This window comes from Ustilago hordei (assembly GCF_900519145.1).
Source record: "Ustilago hordei strain Uho2 genome assembly, contig: UHO2_contig_10, whole genome shotgun sequence".
Taxonomy (NCBI): Eukaryota; Fungi; Basidiomycota; class Ustilaginomycetes; order Ustilaginales; family Ustilaginaceae; genus Ustilago; species Ustilago hordei.
The window spans coordinates 111,528-129,813 of NW_024545254.1; the positions used below are offsets into that span (position 1 = coordinate 111,528).

The following is an 18,286-nucleotide window of genomic DNA, read 5'->3' on the forward strand; positions in this document are numbered from 1 at the left end:
TTGGTTTCAAGCATTGCAGGGCCGAACCTTGTGTATACATGCATGGATCAGATGATGCAATGATACTACTCATGGTCTACGTTGATGACCTCCTAGTCATCAGGGTGACAGAATCATGTGTCAAATCTGTACAACAGCAGCTTGCAAGTGTCTTCAATATCATGGACCAAGGAAATGTGTCACATATCATTGGCCTGAATGTGGATTACAATAGGAAGGCTCATATGCTATTGATAAATCAGAGTGGATACATTGAAGGAATACTAATGAAGTTTGGGATGGACAAAGCCTGGGCAGCATTGACACCAGCCACTGAAGCCATTAATACTCTTGGACCATGGGAAGGTGATCCAGCTAGTGCCAAAGAAATTCATCACTACACATCACTTGTAGGATCATTATTATGGATTGCTCAAGGCAGCCGACCTGATATTGCATTTGCTGTCAGCCACTGTGCCCAATTTGTCACAAACCCCTATGGTGAACACCTCACCACTGCCAAACACATATTACGGTACCTCAAGGGAACGATAGGAATCAGCCTCTCTGCAGGAACACACACTGGTGGACAAACACTCACTGGGTGGGCAGATAGTGATTGGGCAGGATCACACAGTTGCAGGAGGTTGACATCAGGATACATCTTCATGATCAAGGGACTAGTGTGTAGTTGGTCATCACACCTCCAACCAACAGTGGCAAATAGCTCAGTGGAAGCTGAATATGTAGCCCTAGCAGGAGCTGCTAGGGAGCTACTATGGACATCGATGTTCCTACACAAGCTGCAACAACAAACACCACTGACAACTAGAATATGTGTGAGCACTGGAACTACAACCATCTACTCACAAGAGGGTGAGCTAGCCTTCAATCGAAATGTTCCAATCCTGTACAGTGATTCATCAGGAGTGCATGCCATTGCAAGCGACCTGCAACACTTCAAGAGGACAAAGCACATCGATATTGCTCACTTCTTCTTGTGGGATGAAGTGGCTAGTCAGTGACTCATGATTGCCCCAGTCCAGAGTTGCGAGAATATTGCTGACATATTGACAAAGCTGCTCATGATGCTGACACTGGTGCACATATGGGAGCTGTTTGGTCTGATAGTGTCAAAGGAGCATACTGGATCGAGAGGAGGTGCTGAAAGTAATGATCCAGTGATGATGCTAACAAGTGATGCTAGGGCAACAAGATCAGAGATTGGGGACAATTGAGCCTGTTGAGGATTGGGTACAACCAAGTCTCGCTCATTGTCAGGCTAGATCATTAAGTAGGAGCAGTCCCACCTTTGGCTTGTGCTGCTCACATGTATATATATCTCACAGAGAGCACTAGGCTCTCACCACATTCCCTTAGGTCAATTTAGTATATGTTTCTGCTGTAACAAAGTAGTGACATTGTACTTAGACCATCCCTGATCACCAGTATTGGGACCTCATATGACCTCAACTTTCTCAATACAAAGGTGCGGCACATACCAAAGGTGGGAGCATTCCTACTTCATGATCCAGCTTGACAACAAGCGGGGACTGTGTTGTACCCGATCTTTGTACAGATCTGCTCCTTCAGATCCCGATTATGTTTATGTCAGCACGTATCATCATATTGGATCGCTTCCTTCGGCAGGCTCGGTCCTTTTTCACGGCCTTGTCATCGTGTCGCGACCCAGCTCCTTCGGAATCCAAAGTTTGTAGCTGACATCTTGACCAGGCTGAGTGTCGACTTCAAAGCCACAGCGAGTGAGATGACGAGCCCAGCGCCTCGAACAATGGGTATCAGGATTGAGCGACGAGGTTTGCTTTGGGAAGTTCTACTCGATCGTGCTTCCATCATCGATAAGAATGATGTTGAAAGCAAACGAAAGCTGTCGACACAAAATCAAAGCTTCTTCGCAGCTGCATTGCGGATCTTTCCGTGGCGTCATTGTCACCGGAGCGTCGGAAAGTGACCAGCCTCGCAGCTTGTCTTCGACTTGATATACGCAAGACCGTTGCGTCGAGGGTGTAACTTACGTCTGGTTCGCTTCTATGGTTTTTTCTTAAGCCACGCAAGTTGCGGACTGGTTATCGCGATACGTTCTTCTGCTCCTTGACATAATCGGCGATAGCTATCTCTTCGAGACAGACTGCTCTAGAGCTAGACCCTGACTTTACCCCGCATTTTGCTGCAGGGCCGAATTGCGAGATGGCTTCAGCCTTCAGTTTTCGCTCCGTCCAGCACGGGAGCAGCCAACACCAAGTGCTCAGAAGGTCACGCGGCACTGCCCAAGCAACTCGCACAAACCACATCGACAGAGAGTAGCAGCGGCAGAGGACCATCGTCTAGCCTGTCCATCTAGATGCTCGTCGGCGGCATTTGACCGCTGAGCCAGATCAAGTTGTGAAGCGTGAGAAAAGTCGTTATCAAGCTTTTCCCCTGGCGCTCCTCGACAATCCCTCTTGTCCATTCTCCGTCCCAGTTTCCGCCGATCCTGATCCAGCTTCTTTGACCCTTCTTGCCAGGCTGTGTTCCGGCTTCTTCCTTCATTTATCCGACTTGCGCAACCTCTGCTGAGCTCTCTCTGACTCGTGGCTCCCCTCTGCCTCACCGGACAAGTCTTCTCCGCACCCTCCTCAGTGGCCACATATAACCGCATCTCGACCAACACTTTGTTGCCTTCCTCCGTTACCCTGACGTCCTCCCTACCTTCAGCAATCTTCACGTTTGCGTCCGTCATCATCAATTCGAACACTTGCAGCACATAGACGCCATCATAATCTCGTCGTCTGTCTCCATCGACAAGTCTTCGCCACTACCGACTATTCCGACCATTAATATCCGCTCCTGACAAGATCCTCAAGCCTATTCGCCCAAATAAGTTGTTGTTTCGACTGCAACCCCAAGATCTCCATACACAATGTCGACGCTTCGCATCCCCACCGCATCGGGTGCTAATGCTGGCACCTTTAACGCCGCGAAAGGCGCTCTCGCCGGCGCTGGTGCTGGTGTCGCAGCTGGTTCAGCCTCCAGCAACAACAAAGCTGCTCCCAAGACCTATCCCTTCTGGCTCGGAGGTGAGTTCCGAATGCAGCCTGCCCCACCTTTGAGAGTGAGCTTGACGCTGACAACTTTTCTGCCATACCTTTTGTTACCTTTGCTCTGTAGGTGCTGCGGGATGCTGCGCTGCCAGTATCACACATCCTCTCGACTTGACCAAGTACCGACTTCAAACGGCCACCGTCAAGCAAGGCATGTTCCGAACCATTGTCCAATCCGTCCGCACCGAAGGTGTCACCAGTCTCTGGCACGGTTTGACCGCAACCTTGCTACGTCAATTCACCTACTCAGTCACCCGTTTCGCCGTCTACGAAGATATGAAGACTCGCGTCACTGCTAGCTCTGGCAAAGCCCCAACTACAGGCCAACTTGCTCTCTGCTCCGGGACCGCAGGTGCTGTCGCCGGCGTAGTTGGTAACCCAGCCGAAATTGTCCTCGTTCGAATGTGTTCCGATCTCAACTTGCCTAAAGACGCCCGCTATGGCTACAAGAACTGCATCGACGGTCTCGTCCGCATCGTAAAGGACGATGGCGCAGGAACACTCTTCCGTGGTCTCTCACCCAACGTCTTCCGCTCGGTCGTTATGAACATCTCCCAACTCGGCTCGTACGATCTCTTCAAAGGCATCCTTCAGAAACTCGACGTTATCCCCGACGGACCCGTTCTCCAAACCGCAGCTAGCTTTTGCGCAGGTACACTCAGCACAACCCTCTGCACCCCTATCGACGTCGTCAAGTCTCGTGTACAGAACCTGAAGAAGGGTGCGGGCGCCAACATTGGCGTCTCGCATGTCATCAAGGAAGCACTGGCAAAGGACGGACCAACAGTCTTCTTCCGTGGTTGGACTCCTGCATGGTTGCGTCTTCAGCCTCAAACTACATTGCTTTTCTTGTTCTTTGAGCAGTTCAAGCATCTCGTTGACAAGAGCAGAGAAGCGAAAGTGCCTGCTGATACTAGGACCAACAACTGAAGCAGAGGCCTTCGTTGCTTCGGGTAGTTTTGTTGTTATCTACCCCATGCATATTGCTCAGAGAGACCCAATTTCAAGCGCCTCATTTCCGATCTCAAAAGATTTTTTTTTTTTTGGGTGTGTTTGTTTCGGCTCTTTCCGTCAGTGCGGTACTAAGCGCTTTCAGAGCGGGATGGCGGCTTTGTTCTTGGCAAGACCGCCATTGCAGATCATATAATACAAATGTAGCTCATGCGTGTCAGCAATGCCCATGCCAAGTCGGAGCTTCTACGACGTGGACTCGTCCATCAAAACACTGCTCTGATCCTGAAACTCTGCCTGAGTCTGTGACTGCGACTGCGAAGCGTCAGGAAGAGAAGCCGAGTTGTCCAGGCTCATTTCGGTTGCGGATGCTGTCGACACGTCCGCAGCATTTGCCATCGCTGCTGTCCTTACTGGCGTCTGGAATCGGATCGACGTCTGCGTTGGATGAGAAGACGCTGTTGATCGATCCGCAAAGCTTTCCTGTTCTTGCAGTTGCCGAGCGGCATACGGAGCAGGTGAAGGAGAAGACGCCTCTGGAATCGACGCAAGATGAGGTCTACCTGCCGCCGAAGGATGTGTCGGCGAAGGCTCCATTTGCCTTTGCTTTCCTTTTTCAGCCGCAGCATCCATCATTGAACTTCTCTGCGACGATCCTTTGCCGCCCTTGTTAAACAACCGTCCCTGAGGATCATATTTTGCAAACTGCGCTACACCATAATGCACCTTTTCCTCCAACACAAAGTCCAGCAGTTCCGTAGCATACGCATCCCTCGGATTAATCGATAGCGCCTCATGATAGTGTTGGATCGCATCATCAAGTTCGTCCTCCTTGTGAGCTAACATTCCTAGACACAGATGTGCTTGATAGTTATGCGGATCCAGTTCTACCACTGATTGAAAAGCTGACTTCGCTTTCTTCTCCCTCTCCACGCGCATCAATGCAATGCCGAGATTGAGATAGCACGCTTTCCAACTGGATGCTGGATGCTGAGTGTCACGAGCTAGATCGATGGCAGTGGAGAAGAAGGTTGCTGCCGAGTCAAGGTCGCCTGTTTGAAAAGCGACTATGCCGCGTTCGTTGGCGAGCAATGGATCGTTTGGCCAGATAGCAGCTGAGCCTTCGAGGGAGAGGCGTGCGAGCGAAAGGTTGTCCTGGTGGAGATGCTCCATCCCGACAAAGAGTTTGGGCAGGTGCGATTGGGGGAAGAGTCGAGCTGCGGTGGAGTATGCGATGATCGCTTGGTCGCTCTCTCCTTCGAGTGCAAAGGTGTGACCGAATGCGATCCATCCCGGTGCGAAGCGTGGATCAAGTAGGGATGCTTTGCTGAAGTACCGTCTTGCTTCGGCCCATCGCCGTGTGGTAGCATACCATGTGCCGACAGCGTACCACGAAACGGGTGACTCGGGCTGCAGCTCTGTCAGTCGATGTGCTAGCATGAACAGTGCCGGACGAAGGTTCTTGAGGTGATACGTGCAGGCAATATGAATCGGCAGCGTTGCTGGATGATCAGCCGACAGCTCCGAGATCCGACTTGTGACAACGAAAGCATCTGCAAACCGTAACCTCGAGAACAGCTCAGCAGCCAATCCATGCAGCACATCGGGATCATCTGCAAGCCCGTATTCATCCGCCAACCTCCGCCTCGCCAAGCTCGTCGTCTCGACCAAAGCCTTGCCCTGCTTCGACAGCTGCGTAGTGTAAAGCAGCCTTACAAGCTCGTAGTCATCTAACGCACCCGGCTCATCCCCTGCTTGAGCGGCATACTCTAGACTCTGTACGAAGTTCCATTGCTCTTCCGTTCCAAGCATCTCTCCATCGATGAGCGCTGAGAAAGCTTCGTAGTTCTTGACATCGAGTGCTAGTGCAGCCATGAAAGAGTCACGTGCTCGTGGCAAGTCTTCGAGTCGAAGGTGGATCTGACCGCGCAGGTAAGCAACAGAGGAGCCGAGCTTGATGCCGCCATCATTCGAAGGGCGTTTGTTGCTGGCAGATGAACCCCAGTGTTCTGTCTCGCCGAGGAGGTCGAGAGCTTCGTGGTACTTTGCAAGTCGGACTTGACATTGTGCTGCGAGATAGCGACATGCCAGACTGTGGTTGACGAGAACTGGTCCGTGTGCGGGAGCGAGACTGCTATTCTTGACTTCATCGACGTCTGCTTGCAGGTCAATGCTCTCCTTGCCTTTCGCCAACTTCTTTTCCCCTTGTGGGTGCTGCGGACCGGAGACATCGCGAAAGATGACAGATCCATTGTGGTGGGCGTCATGTGATGCGTCTTTGAGGAACTCGTCGTCGGACTCATCTCTTCCGCCGCTGCTATCCGTCTCCGAAGAGCCTGTGCCAGTCGCTGTCACATTGAAGTCGCGCTTCTTCCGCTTGCCCATGGTAGACGATGTTGCGGAATACATGCTGTCTTTGGTCGTTGAGCGTGCCATGATGCAGGCGGGAAGAATAGAAGAGGAGCGGGTCTGTTGTAACACCTCGTGCAGCGCGTCATCGTCCTCCTGCACATTGTCCGAAGCTAGGAACCCCTCCGCACCTGTATGCTTCGCTGAATATGAAGTCGAGTCGTGGTTTGTTGCAGTTGATCTGCCATTGCGGAGAGGAGTGGTGAGAAGCTGTTCCGCACGTGCGTACTGGTGTGTGTAGAAGTAGCATTGTGCCAGATGGTATGCATCATTGAAGGCGGCAGCAGATGTCTCGAGCGACAGAACCTTTGTACCCCAGAATATGGCGGTATCGTAGAGGTGCTGCTGCATGGCATCTTGCCGCCATCTCCGTAAGCGGGTCAGGGTCGTCGACGAGGACTGATCGTCCTCAAGCAAATCGTTACCATCTGCTTCTTCAGCGGGAAGGCCATTCGCAGCAAGCGGATCGGAATGCAGATAGTCTTCTGTCGGTTGTGAGGATAGCACTGCATCTTGGAAGGTCGCATGGTTGCTGAGCCGAGACTTGGCCGGTGCTGTCCGTTGCCGTTTGGCCGAGGGTGAAAACGCAAAGTTGTTGGGTCTTGACTTGATAACCCTTGTTAGAGCGGGACTCAAGTCGAGCAGTCCGCTATTGTTGGCATCGTCGTCATTGCGGATGACGCTGAGGCTTCCGTCCGGATTCAAGGTGGTGGGTCCAAGAGTCTGCTGCCCGAGATTGGTCGGAGTGTGTGGAGACTGAGGTGCGGAACGACTTCCTGACTGTCCGGCAACAGCAAGCTTAGTCACCTGCCGAGGCTTTGGGCTGTGGAAGGGGAAGCCGGGACTTGAAGCAGCATCGCCGGGCACCATTACCGCAACGAAAAGGCTTGTCCAGAGACGGTGCGGAAAGGGGAAAGTGATGGTGGAAGGGTCTAGACGTGATGGACTTGCTCTTTTTGAGTCGTGTCGATGTGTTGATCTCTTTATGCGACTTTGCCTCGAAACAAGACCCGATCTAACATTGAACTGTGACCTCCACATTGTATTGCTGATCGGACCCGACTCAAGCACAAGGGCGCTTTCAGGCGGCTCTCGATGCTCAGACCTTGGACCCTGATTCACGTTCCTGCCGACCTGCCTCCATCATCCTCGCCGTATCTTCTCTCTGGCAACATGTCGTCCCACGAAGAGAAGAATGCTCCACGAACGGAGGCAACGGGGGACAACGATGCCATTCCATCAGCCTCGGCAACGGGCATGCCCAGGATCATCCATCGACACAAAGAGGACAGATCCGACCAAGAAGAGATCGACGAAAAGGACGGGTCCCCACCCACCGAGCTCCAGGCCAGCAACGACGAGGACGAAGAGCTGGTAGCAGGAGACGAGCAGTCGAAACCACCCTATCCTCCCACAGGCTCGCTGACCCTAGCAGCCTTCAACCCTTACTCCACTGTACCACTGTCGCGACGTCTGGCCCTGATCTCAGGGTCCATCTTCATCAACCTCGGTCTGCCGTTCCTCAATGGAGTCATGCTAGGATTCGGTGAGATCTTCGCAAGAGTAGTAGTGGCACCGGCTCTGGGTATAACAGGTGTTGGCTGGGCTGGCGATACAGCAAGAGCAGTGGCCAATTGGAATTGGGGTAGAGGTCGATCTACCCTTCCGTCACAGAGCGGAGAGAAGCAGTTCGGCCAGGATCAATTCGGACAACAAAGGAAAGCAGGTGACTTCGACGATTGGTCAGCAACGCCAGAAGCTGCGAACTTCCCGTCTTCTCACATCGAACTATAGTCATCCTCCGCTTTCTCACGGACTCGTGACTCTACAATTGTACTTTAGCTGAGAATTCGCCACCAATCCTCTCGGTCAAGCTCAGTTCGAGCTCAGTTCGAGCTCAAGCATCAAGTTGACGAGTAGACAACAAGCCAACGACACCAATGGCTGCCTCCCTTCGCTTGCGCTCCGAACTATACTCGAACGTCTCTCGGCACGACCCTTATATATATACACACACACACACACACACACACACACACATGTACTTTAGCACACTTCCACAGTCGCAATCATTGTTTATTTGAAGACTTGATTAATGTAGAATACATGGTCAGCTCATTGATTTGCAGCTCGAGCAGCAGCAGCATCATGTGCCTCCTGTCGGTTGATCCTCTCGATCTCCTTCCACGGCCTCTCGTCCATCATCCAGTACACAAACGGCCCATTTGGGCTTTCCTCCTCGTGTAGCGCATCGGTCCAGATACCAAAGATCGGGGCTCTAGTGCCGGGAGGACCAGGCTGAATGCCTTCCAGCTGCCATCGATCTTCTCCCTCGTATACATGCGTAAGTGACCAATGTAGACCTTCGACCTTCTTCTTGCCTCGTCGGCCCTTGGAGAGGATCTCGTCCACGTCTTCCTCTCTAGCGTAAACTGGGCGCACTTTGCCGTGTACACCGCCTCGTGGCATGAGTGCTTCGTTGCCCCAATACGTGACTGTGGTGCCGCGGAAGAAGAGTGTTGGGTAGTCTTCGTCGTCCTCTTGACCCTCCTCGTCTGTATTGTATGCCGGTCGCTGCGATTTGGGTAGAAGTTCGAGACGCAGCTGGAGACAGTCGCCGACCGCTTCTTCTTGTCCGACCAGGCTTGGCTTCGGCGTGGACTGGGTGTGAGTGTTGCCGTTGCCTGCCTGCTTGCCTTTACCGTTCACTGCAGCTTCTGCTCTAGTGATTGCCTCCCTTCTTCGTCTCGCCAGGCGGACATTGAAGTCAACGAAGTGTGAATAGTCGAGGAAAGCATATGTGCCAGCCCAGAAGCTCTCGCATCGAGCCCAGTCATGTGGCTTTGCATCTGGCGAGTCTGACGAAGCCCCTTCTTGAACTTGAGAGGCTGTGTCCATCGGTGTCGCCTCCTTGCCGCCTGAACGTTGGTCCGAAATGTCTTCTACATGGAGCTTCGACGGGATTGAGTTGGGCATGGACGAGATCCAGCCAGTGGGGAAATCAAGAAACTCGCGACGTTCCATCGGATCTTTCGTCATGATGCCTGCGTCATCGTAGATCTTGGGGATGCGAATGCCGACGCCCCAATTCTCCAGCCAGATCGCTTCCTTCAGGTTGGCGTACATGACGACCATGATGGCCTCGATGAGCTCCCAATGGATCGACTTGCGTCGCAAGCTGACCTTACGAGGTCGGCCAGCTGCGGCATGGTCCTTTTCATCACCCTGACGTTTTGCTTCATGTCGCTCGACAAGGTGCTTGATCTCTTCATCAGCACGACACCCACGGTAACCTGCAGCACCGGACAAAGGCCGGAACATGTCAAAAAATGGTCCGAAGTTGTCGTCGTCCTCGTCCTCGCCGCCATAGTCGTCAAAGTCGTCTGCATCTTCATCGTAGTCATCGTCCTCCATGTCGTCCTCGTCAACTTCATCATTGACCGGCTCCTCGTCTGCATCTTCAATTGCGTGTCCATCACCGCTGGTGACGCGCATAGTCTCAGCGAGCATACCTGGCCGGATGAAACGAATATTGACTGCACCCGTAGCGACAAAGTCGACGGTGTTGCCGACAGTGACCTGGATGTCGCGGTCACCTGTGACGATGCCAATGGACAGATGACCCTCGTATGTATAGGTGCGTGTGTCAGCATCATAAGTGCCAAGGTCGGGCTGCTGGAAGGGCGTGCGATCTGTCTCGCGTCCTTCGTCCGCCTCGTCGTCGGACGAGTCCCATCCTCGGATTGCTGCGTTGTTACTGGAAGCGGTCGTTTGTATTGGGTTGCCGTATCGATCAGCGACCTGGAAGGTACGCCTGTCATCTTCGTCTCTGCCAACTTCGATCTCGATGGGAACTGGGTTAGCAGGAATGTCGTCGCTGCCATCACTGAGCTCGGCTGCTTCTCGAAGAGCATCGTCGTCACCGTCCTCACTGCCGAATCCTCCAGCCTCGCCCATCGTGGCATCGTCATCATCAATATCCTCACCCTCCGGCCCTTCTTCAGCGTCATCGTCATCTTCGTCCTCATCAGCGTGAGGATCGTATCGCCAGGCGTGCAGAGGCCCGAAGCCGTTCGAGTAGCCGTAGTAACCGGAGTCGTAGACACGATGCCTCATACGCGCGCGAACCTCATCTTCCTCGTCTGGCGCATTGCAGAAGCCAAAGCTGGGCCCAAACATTCTAGGCTGGAAGCGGAGAATGGCTGCTGGTGGTTCGTCGAAGCTTTCAGTGTCGTCAACATCATCATCTTCGGCGTTGGAGTCATCCTCAGCTGTGGCTTCTGATGAGTCGGCGTTCGCGGCGTTCGCGTCGGCAGTGGTGGCCTGCTGTCCATCTCCGTCACGTCCTTCGGTAGGTGATCGTGCGGCGTCCTCTTGACCATCCTGAGGTTGCTCTTCTATCTGACTTGAAGCGGCCTGTGCTGCGCCCTCGTTGGCAAGGCCGTCTTGCTGACGCTGATTGGCGATCTCTTGCGGGCTGGCAGTGAGTCGCTGCTTTTGCGAGTCTTTCCATGCCCTCATGCCGTGCAAGCAATGTATCCTTGCCGCTAAGCGCATCTGTGGCTGTGCGAGAGTATCGATATCGATACCCTCATCTACAAGACCATGCAGGCTTTCTGGGTAGATGAACTTGAGAAGGCGTGCTGATCGCCTACGTATTGAGCCTGGTTTGTCATCGCTGGTGGATTTGGACGAGGAAGACCTGCGACGGGATGGGCTGCCTTTTGGTGATTGAGTTGGGCTATCTCCCTTGCCCTTACCAGCGATGGTGCGGCGTTCTGTTGCGGTCAGGCGTCGGCGCTTGCGTTCCTGTGGAGATTGAGACCGTTTGTTGGAGCGAGCAGCGGCAGCGGCCTCGAGCTTAAACTCGTACAGATTGTGCATGACGGAGCGTGGAAAGACCCACTCACTCCAGGTGGGTTGACCTGACGAGAGAACAGAGTCGTCGAGCCAGGTCGAATTGCGACACGGATCTGAGGCATGAGGTACGGCAGTGTCGATGACGGATAGCAAGGCTGACAGGACAGCATTGAAGTTGAGAGCGATGGGACCATGGTTGGTAGGGTCTCCAGCATACAGGCGTGCTGCGCGATCTCTAAGCTGGACGAGAGACATGACCGACGAGGCCGCATGCTTGGAGGAAGATGCAACAGAAGATGCTGATGTCGAGGAGGAAGTCGAAGCAAGCACGTTTTGCTCGTGCTCATGCTGGATCTCTTGCGCTTGTTCGCGGAAGCAAGAATCGTTGCTTGCCTTCCAGAGATCAGGAAAGTCATCGAAGCGTTGTAGGTAGAGCTGTTTCCATAGATGCATATCGCCTATGCTATTGTCGCCGTAGACGTGACGACGAGCAAGCTTGCATGTCTGCGAGAAGTGCTCGATGCAGAGCGGCGGTAACGCGAGGAGGATGTTGTGGATGAGCTCGGTCGGTAGCGCCAAGATGCCTTGACGCTGCTCCTGCTCCGACATGATGTGTATCGGTCTACTTCCGCCTTCCGCCTTCGAGACGACAAGAGCAGAGATGCGGTCGTGAGGGTAAGATGGTGGGGAGAGCGCTTAGGTGGTGACGATGAGCTGGAATGTCTTCACTTCGCCTGCAACTCTGAACTGCGCAGACCCCACTTCCACGGACCAGCCGAGGAAGAGTGAATCAACGGCGAGTTATCGCACTTGATCACGCTGATAATTTGGGAAAAGGATGTTAAGATTGCCTTACTCAAGAGAGTCACTTGTGAGCTCCCAGCCATGGCCACTATAGTGCAAGTAGTGTACCACAGGCAAGATGGTTGTGAGTTAAGGCTGGAGAGAAACAAGGGGTGATCCCACACAGGGGCCATCTGAAAGATCATAAATCATGCCAGGCAGGGGTGGAGAGATTGAGAGGTTGGTCTGCATTTGCATAGAGGACTGTGGCTGTTGAAGCTGTGTGATCAGCTGCTAGCTTGTCCACATATTGGCAGAAGCATTTACTATGCCACCATCCAAGGCCTGGGATGGTAGCATTGTCAGCACCATTGGCTGCCACCCAAGTTGCAGCCCTGTGTTGGAACAAATGTCCAGAATAGCCATTGGGTGAGATGCCACAGGCAGTGAGGCAACAGGATAAGGTTTCAAGGAACAAATGCCATGCAAGGGTGAAGAGCAGGGTGGGGGGGCGCCCTTTGCAGATGGTTTTGAGCACTTTGACAGCACACATTTGGTGAGGGACTGATGGCACTGTGAGGGTGATGCTGTCACCAAAAGGGTCGGTCTTGCTAGATGGTAAGAAGATGGTTGCAAAGGTACCATCTGTTGCAAATCCAATGGAGCCAACAGTGAGGATGGGGCTTGAAGATAGGGTTTCCCAAGTGAGTTTGCTGGAGCAAAGGAAACATGCAAAGGCAAGACAGAAGGCAGCCCAGAACATTCTGCAGTCATGTTTCAATGGGCAGACTGAAGGCAAAGTGTTGACCAGTTGGGTGAGGAGAGGCAGCATGATTGCTAGCTTGGCTGTGGGTGTTGGGTTGCTGGCCATGCATTTGTATCCTTGCAAGGCTCTGGCAAGGCGGGCAGCATCAAAGGCGGTCATGGGTTGGCCAAGATCAATGTGAAGGGACTTGAGAACAGCAAGGTTGCACATGATGGTTTGGTAGGCCTTGGAGGCATGATGGAGCTGGCTGGCCCATTTGATGAGCACATTGGTGGAGGCTGGGAGGGTGTGGAGAAGTCACAAGGTGTTGGAGGCGAAGCTGTTAAAGTCATTGCAGGTGGTGTTGGAACAAGATTGGGTGCTGGCCGCCAAACCATTCCATAGGAGGAAGGCAGCCGGTTTGGAGAGGTTCGAGCTGGTGACAAAGTTGTGGGGCAGGGCAGAGATGCCTTGCCATGTTGAAAGGGAAGGAGCAGGTATGCCTGTGGGTAATGCTGTCAAATGAAGTCGAAACAATAACAAGAAAGAGCATCAGCAAGGATGTTATCCTTTGAGCAGATGGCCGCAATGTGAATGTGAGTGGATGGCCGCAATGTGAATGTGGATGTGTTGCTTTAAACACAAAGAGAAAATCTCGTGAAAAAGGACCTGAGTTGCTGGATCCCAGATAGAACCTTTCAGAAGACCATACTGGACCTTCTCATTGCTGGTATGGATGACAATGTGGCGGGGGCCAGTCCAGCTTGGCGAGAAACTGCGCAGAGCATCCAGAATTGCAAGAGCCTCCAGAACTGCAACAGTGACCCCCAACACACCACTTGGATGTGTCAGTCTAGAGATACTTGATGGCGAGGGGGGAAGGTTGCAGAAGAGATACACTGTCCCAAGCAGCTAGAATGGATGTCCACCATGACAGCTCGTTGCAAGCTCCTTTGTTGAGGAGTCGGCTGAAAGGCGCCTTGTAGTGCGCTTTTATTGCATTGTGTCAGAGGTTGCATGCCTGAAACCCAAAATCTGTAGTAGAAAGGCAACTACTACTGATCTTAGCAAGATCTGTGATAGAGGCCCTCTATTATTGTTCTTGCTGAAATCTGTTTTAGAAACCTTCTATGACTGTTCTTGCTCAAATATGTTGTAACTGGTATCTATTGCAGATTTTGACTGACCACTGGGGACACTCCATCCAGAGGTAGCTTGGCACAATCAAGGTCTGATAGTTACTTTGTCTGAAGTGGCACCAAGGTCTGGTGCTAATGAAGCTGGTGTCAACATGAGTGTCCAGTGTGTTGACTGACTGATTGAGTGATCCCTGGACAGAAGTGGACAACTGCCTTTGGTTCTAATGATTGAGAGAGCCAGACCACAGTATGGACTGCCTTTGGTGTTGATCAATATCTGGACTGCAGGATGAGCTGCCTTTGGATGGTGTCAAGTGGTGATACAACACACACACTAAGATAGTAGCAATGCTCTGCAATTGCCACTGATGACGAATCTACTAAATATACTTATTGGGAAGCTATAGTTAGTAATGTAAGGTGTAGAGTGGATGGAGCTCCACTCAACTATTATGACGAGAAGGTATGACTATATAACATCTTTGCAGTGTCACCTGTGACTCTGCTCCAACTCTCTCTCCAGAGGGTACCCTCTTTGTCAAGTACTGTGTCAGAGGTATCTACTGAGGTGTCTCCTCCTTGTCAGGCCCTGCTTCTCCTGCTTCTGAGTCATGGAGAGCCAGCACCACCTCATTCCTGATAGGGGTCACCCCCACCTCATCCCAGTGGAAGGCACCCCCCCCTTTCATCACATTCTCCTGATGATAATGCCCACCTTCTTGTGCTGCCTTCATCATCATATGGGGTCCCTAATTCATCAGATGTCAAGCCCCTTCCTTATCTGTTGCTCACCTGCCATGAGATTGGTGATAGATGCAACCTCAAACCAGTCTCCATGAAATCTGTCATTACGAGCTTGGTCCTACTGATCTTGACAAACTCTGTAATAAGTCTCTGCTTCTGCCAATCCCAGCAAGTTCTGTCATAGAGCCCCAAATTCTACTGATCTTGCTGAACCCTGTCAGAACTCTCTTTTGGCCCAATTCACAATTGTTGCACATGGTTCCTTCATATGAAACCAGTCCTTCCTGCACATGCTTCTGGCCCCATGACACATTGTAGAGTCGATGAAGGAAGGCGTGGCCGTGAGGAACCACCCAGGTGACGAACTGCAAGTGACTGGCAACTTGCTGGAGTTCTAAGAGAGACACCCGCCTATGCTCAAGGATGTGGAGGCAAAGCCTAAGTATTCGTTGGCGGTGGTGGTGAGTTATGGATGTGGTCTGCGCTACTGAGTTGAGCTCGATGCCGAGGATCTCCAAGTGTGTTGTGTCATGGGCCTGAATGCGCAGGAAGCAGGAAGACCTGCTAGCTCATATGAAGGGAGTGCAGGAATCAGGGGATTGGGCAGATCATAGGATTTGCAGCAGAATTCACTGAGATCTGCAGTATAATCAGCTCTATGACAGATCTCAGTGAGATCAGTACAAACAAGGATGATATCATGAATCCTGCTGAGATCAGTAGTAGGAGAGGTCATATAGCAGATTCCGTGGAGATCAGTGACAAGGATGTTCATATGATGAATTCACATGTGAGGAGGACCAAGCTCACAGGTGAGGAGGACCAAGCTCTGCCAAGACAGGGACCAAGCTCAGTAAATTGCAGCTGGTTACCACTCAGGGGTTCACAAGATAGGAGTCAAGAGAACAGTTGCCAGTTAAGAGGAAGGAGAGCTGTGTCATGGACACCAGTGTGTAGCTCATGAGGAGGAAGAGCTGTGTCGAGGAGGTTGACACGCAGCTCAAGAGGGACAGGAGTAGTGTTACAGGGACTCCTGCATAGCACTTGACAAAGAAGGTACTCTCTGGAGAGAGAGAGTTGGAGCAGTGGCACAGGCAACACTGCAAAAGATGTATATAAGCATACCTTCTTGTCATAGGTGGATGAGTGGATCCTCATCCACTCTACACACCATATAAAACTAGTTATCACTTCAGCATAAGTATACATTAGTTTTCAGTCAGCATAGTAGTAATCAATAGATTGCTCCTCATTGTAGCACATGTGTTGTATCACTGCTCACTGACATCTGAAGGCAGTTCATAGCAAACCAGCAGTCTGGATAAAGATAGTACTGAAGGCAGTAGTCCACTGTGGTCTGGGGATCACCTCAAGCGATAGTTGACACACTGGACACTCATGTCGATGCCACCAGTACCCACACTCACACCAGACCTTTGGTGTCATCATCAAGTTCACTGCCGAAGTATTGATATTGATCATGCTGAGCTACCTCTGGATGGAGTGTCCACAGCAGTTAGTTGAAATCTGCAATAGCATTACTACAACTACAGATTTGAGCAAGAAAAGTGATAGAGACAGCTCTATCACATATTTCACCAAGAATCATAATACCACTAGTGTTGTCACATAACTCGACAGAATCGGTAATAGTATCGATACTACTACCGATCTCAGGTTTCAGGCATGCAACCACTGACATGTTGTATCCCAGACTGTTTTGTGATGGCTGAGCTGAAAACCAAGAGTGGCTGTGGCCAAGCTCAGTATCTGAATAGGTACTGCAGGGTGTGCACCCAGCTCGGATGCACCATAGAAATCGTCCAGATAATGAGAGATCCCTGAATGAGTGTGTGGGGAGGGGGAGACTGAATTGAGGGCAAAGGAGGTGAGCCGAGGATGGGGGAATCACCTCGGCTGGCTCATTTCTCAGTATACTTTCACACTCCACTCATCATTAGTAAGCAATATATGTTACATTCCTCTCAAAAACATGCCAACACCGAACTTGCTACTAATGGAAAAGGGCCTTGGTCAGCGTCCAGGCCCTCGGTCTTTGAGGTCCTTGCCGAGGCCGAGACCGGCGTGGACGTTACTACCGAAACCTCACTAATCAGCAGTCTCACAGCTCACAGCAGCGCGCTCTGAAGTCACAGGGCATGTCCATGCACGGCAACTTGACTTCGGCTCGGCCCTTCGGACCCTGAGCCGAAAGGAAAATATTGTTACACCCTGAGATACAACAGCTGGAAAAAACTCGCACGGCAAGATAAGTTAGTCGACTCAAAGAGATCGGAGATAAAGCTCAGATTTTGGATTACCGTGATTGACACACTTGGCACAGACGTTCCCTCGATACCACACCCATTCGCCCCCATCCCTGAACGACAGCTATGATGTTGACGGTACAGCAGCCACCAAGTGCGGCAGTAGCATCCACAGCCCTACCCACCGAGGGCATCGCAAGGGCCCTACCCGACCAGGTCCCAGAGAACGCACCCGCACACTGCCCAGGAACGGAATCTGAACAAGCAGGCAAAGCAGACGCCTGTGCTGGCTGTCCCAACCAAGATGCATGTGCATCAGCGCCCAAAGGTCCAGATCCGGATCTTCCAATCATCAAAAAGCGCATGTCGAGAATCAAGCATAAGATCTTGATCATGTCCGGCAAAGGGGGTGTTGGAAAGAGTACGTTCACAGCTCAGCTTGGGTGGGCGTTTAGTTCGCGCTTCTCCGGCAACTTTGACTACGACGCAGCGGAGGAAGAAGAGAAGCATACAGAGGAGACCACGGCCGAGGAAAAGGGACACGACGAAGCGGAAAAGCAAGTAGCGATTATGGACATCGACATCTGCGGACCCTCAATTCCGACAATCCTTGGTTTGGCAGGTCAAAGCATCCACTCAACATCACAGGGCTGGTCTCCAGTCTACGTCTCCGACAACCTTTGCGCAATGAGCATCGGCTTCTTGCTCCCCTCGGCCTCATCTGCAGTCATTTGGCGAGGGCCAAAGAAGAACGGTCTCATCAAGCAATTCCTCAAAGATGTCGACTGGACAGCTGGTCTCGAAGATGAAGAGGAAGAATCTGCACCCGCATCTGCCACAAACGATGTTGCCACAACTCAACCACCACTGATCGACTACATGCTCATCGATACACCGCCCGGTACATCTGACGAGCACCTTTCCATCGTCTCTTACCTCAAAGAATCCGGAATCACCGGCGCCATCCTCCTCACCACCCCACAAGAAGTCTCCCTTCAGGACGTACGCAAGGAGATCTCCTTCTGCCGCAAGATGAACGTCCCTATTCTCGGCATTGTCGAGAACATGGCTGGCTTCGTCTGCCCAAGCTGCACAGGTTACAGCGAGATCTTCTACCCTAGCACTGGCGGGGCAAAGGCGCTATGCGAGGAGCTAGGTTTGAACTTCCTCGGTAGCATCCCACTTGACCCAAGGATCGGCAAGAGCTGTGATCTGGGTGTCAGCTTTACTGACGAGTATCCAGACAGTCCTGCGACAAAGGCATACCTCGATGTCATCGAGAGGGTGCGTAAGCTCGTCAACTGATCA

At 52.1% G+C, this 18,286-nt stretch overlaps 6 protein-coding genes across 6 annotated transcripts; 4 read left to right on the forward strand and 2 right to left on the reverse strand.

The window, feature by feature from the left end:
• Window positions 1–2,899: 2,899 nt before the first annotated feature.
• Window positions 2,900–4,010, forward strand: UHO2_04632 (putative DIC1 - mitochondrial dicarboxylate carrier; the record flags this gene model as incomplete). The annotated part of the gene is made up of 2 exons (XM_041554448.1): window positions 2,900–3,056; window positions 3,148–4,010. 2 exons carry the CDS (start codon window positions 2,900–2,902, stop codon window positions 4,008–4,010), a joined length of 1,020 nt encoding a protein of 339 aa, XP_041410382.1.
• Window positions 4,011–4,277: 267 nt separating this feature from the next.
• On the reverse strand, window positions 4,278–7,310 carry UHO2_04633 (uncharacterized protein; the record flags this gene model as incomplete). Its single annotated transcript, XM_041554449.1, has 1 exon — window positions 4,278–7,310. One exon carries the CDS (start codon window positions 7,308–7,310, stop codon window positions 4,278–4,280), a length of 3,033 nt encoding a protein of 1,010 aa, XP_041410383.1.
• A 303-nt stretch (window positions 7,311–7,613) lies between these two features.
• UHO2_04634 (related to MIM1 ### mitochondrial protein required for outer membrane protein import) lies at window positions 7,614–8,234 on the forward strand (the record flags this gene model as incomplete). Its single annotated transcript, XM_041554450.1, has 1 exon — window positions 7,614–8,234. The coding sequence occupies one exon, from the start codon at window positions 7,614–7,616 to the stop codon at window positions 8,232–8,234; it is 621 nt and encodes a 206-aa protein (XP_041410384.1).
• A 321-nt stretch (window positions 8,235–8,555) lies between these two features.
• Window positions 8,556–11,909, reverse strand: UHO2_04635 (uncharacterized protein; the record flags this gene model as incomplete). Its single annotated transcript, XM_041554451.1, has 1 exon — window positions 8,556–11,909. The coding sequence occupies one exon, from the start codon at window positions 11,907–11,909 to the stop codon at window positions 8,556–8,558; it is 3,354 nt and encodes a 1,117-aa protein (XP_041410385.1).
• An 800-nt stretch (window positions 11,910–12,709) lies between these two features.
• On the forward strand, window positions 12,710–13,233 carry UHO2_04636 (uncharacterized protein; the record flags this gene model as incomplete). The annotated part of the gene is made up of 2 exons (XM_041554452.1): window positions 12,710–12,787; window positions 12,925–13,233. 2 exons carry the CDS (start codon window positions 12,710–12,712, stop codon window positions 13,231–13,233), a joined length of 387 nt encoding a protein of 128 aa, XP_041410386.1.
• Window positions 13,234–17,107: 3,874 nt separating this feature from the next.
• Window positions 17,108–18,283, forward strand: UHO2_04637 (putative NBP35 - nucleotide-binding protein; the record flags this gene model as incomplete). The annotated part of the gene is made up of 1 exon (XM_041554453.1): window positions 17,108–18,283. One exon carries the CDS (start codon window positions 17,108–17,110, stop codon window positions 18,281–18,283), a length of 1,176 nt encoding a protein of 391 aa, XP_041410387.1.
• Between the last annotated feature and the right edge of the window lie 3 nt (window positions 18,284–18,286).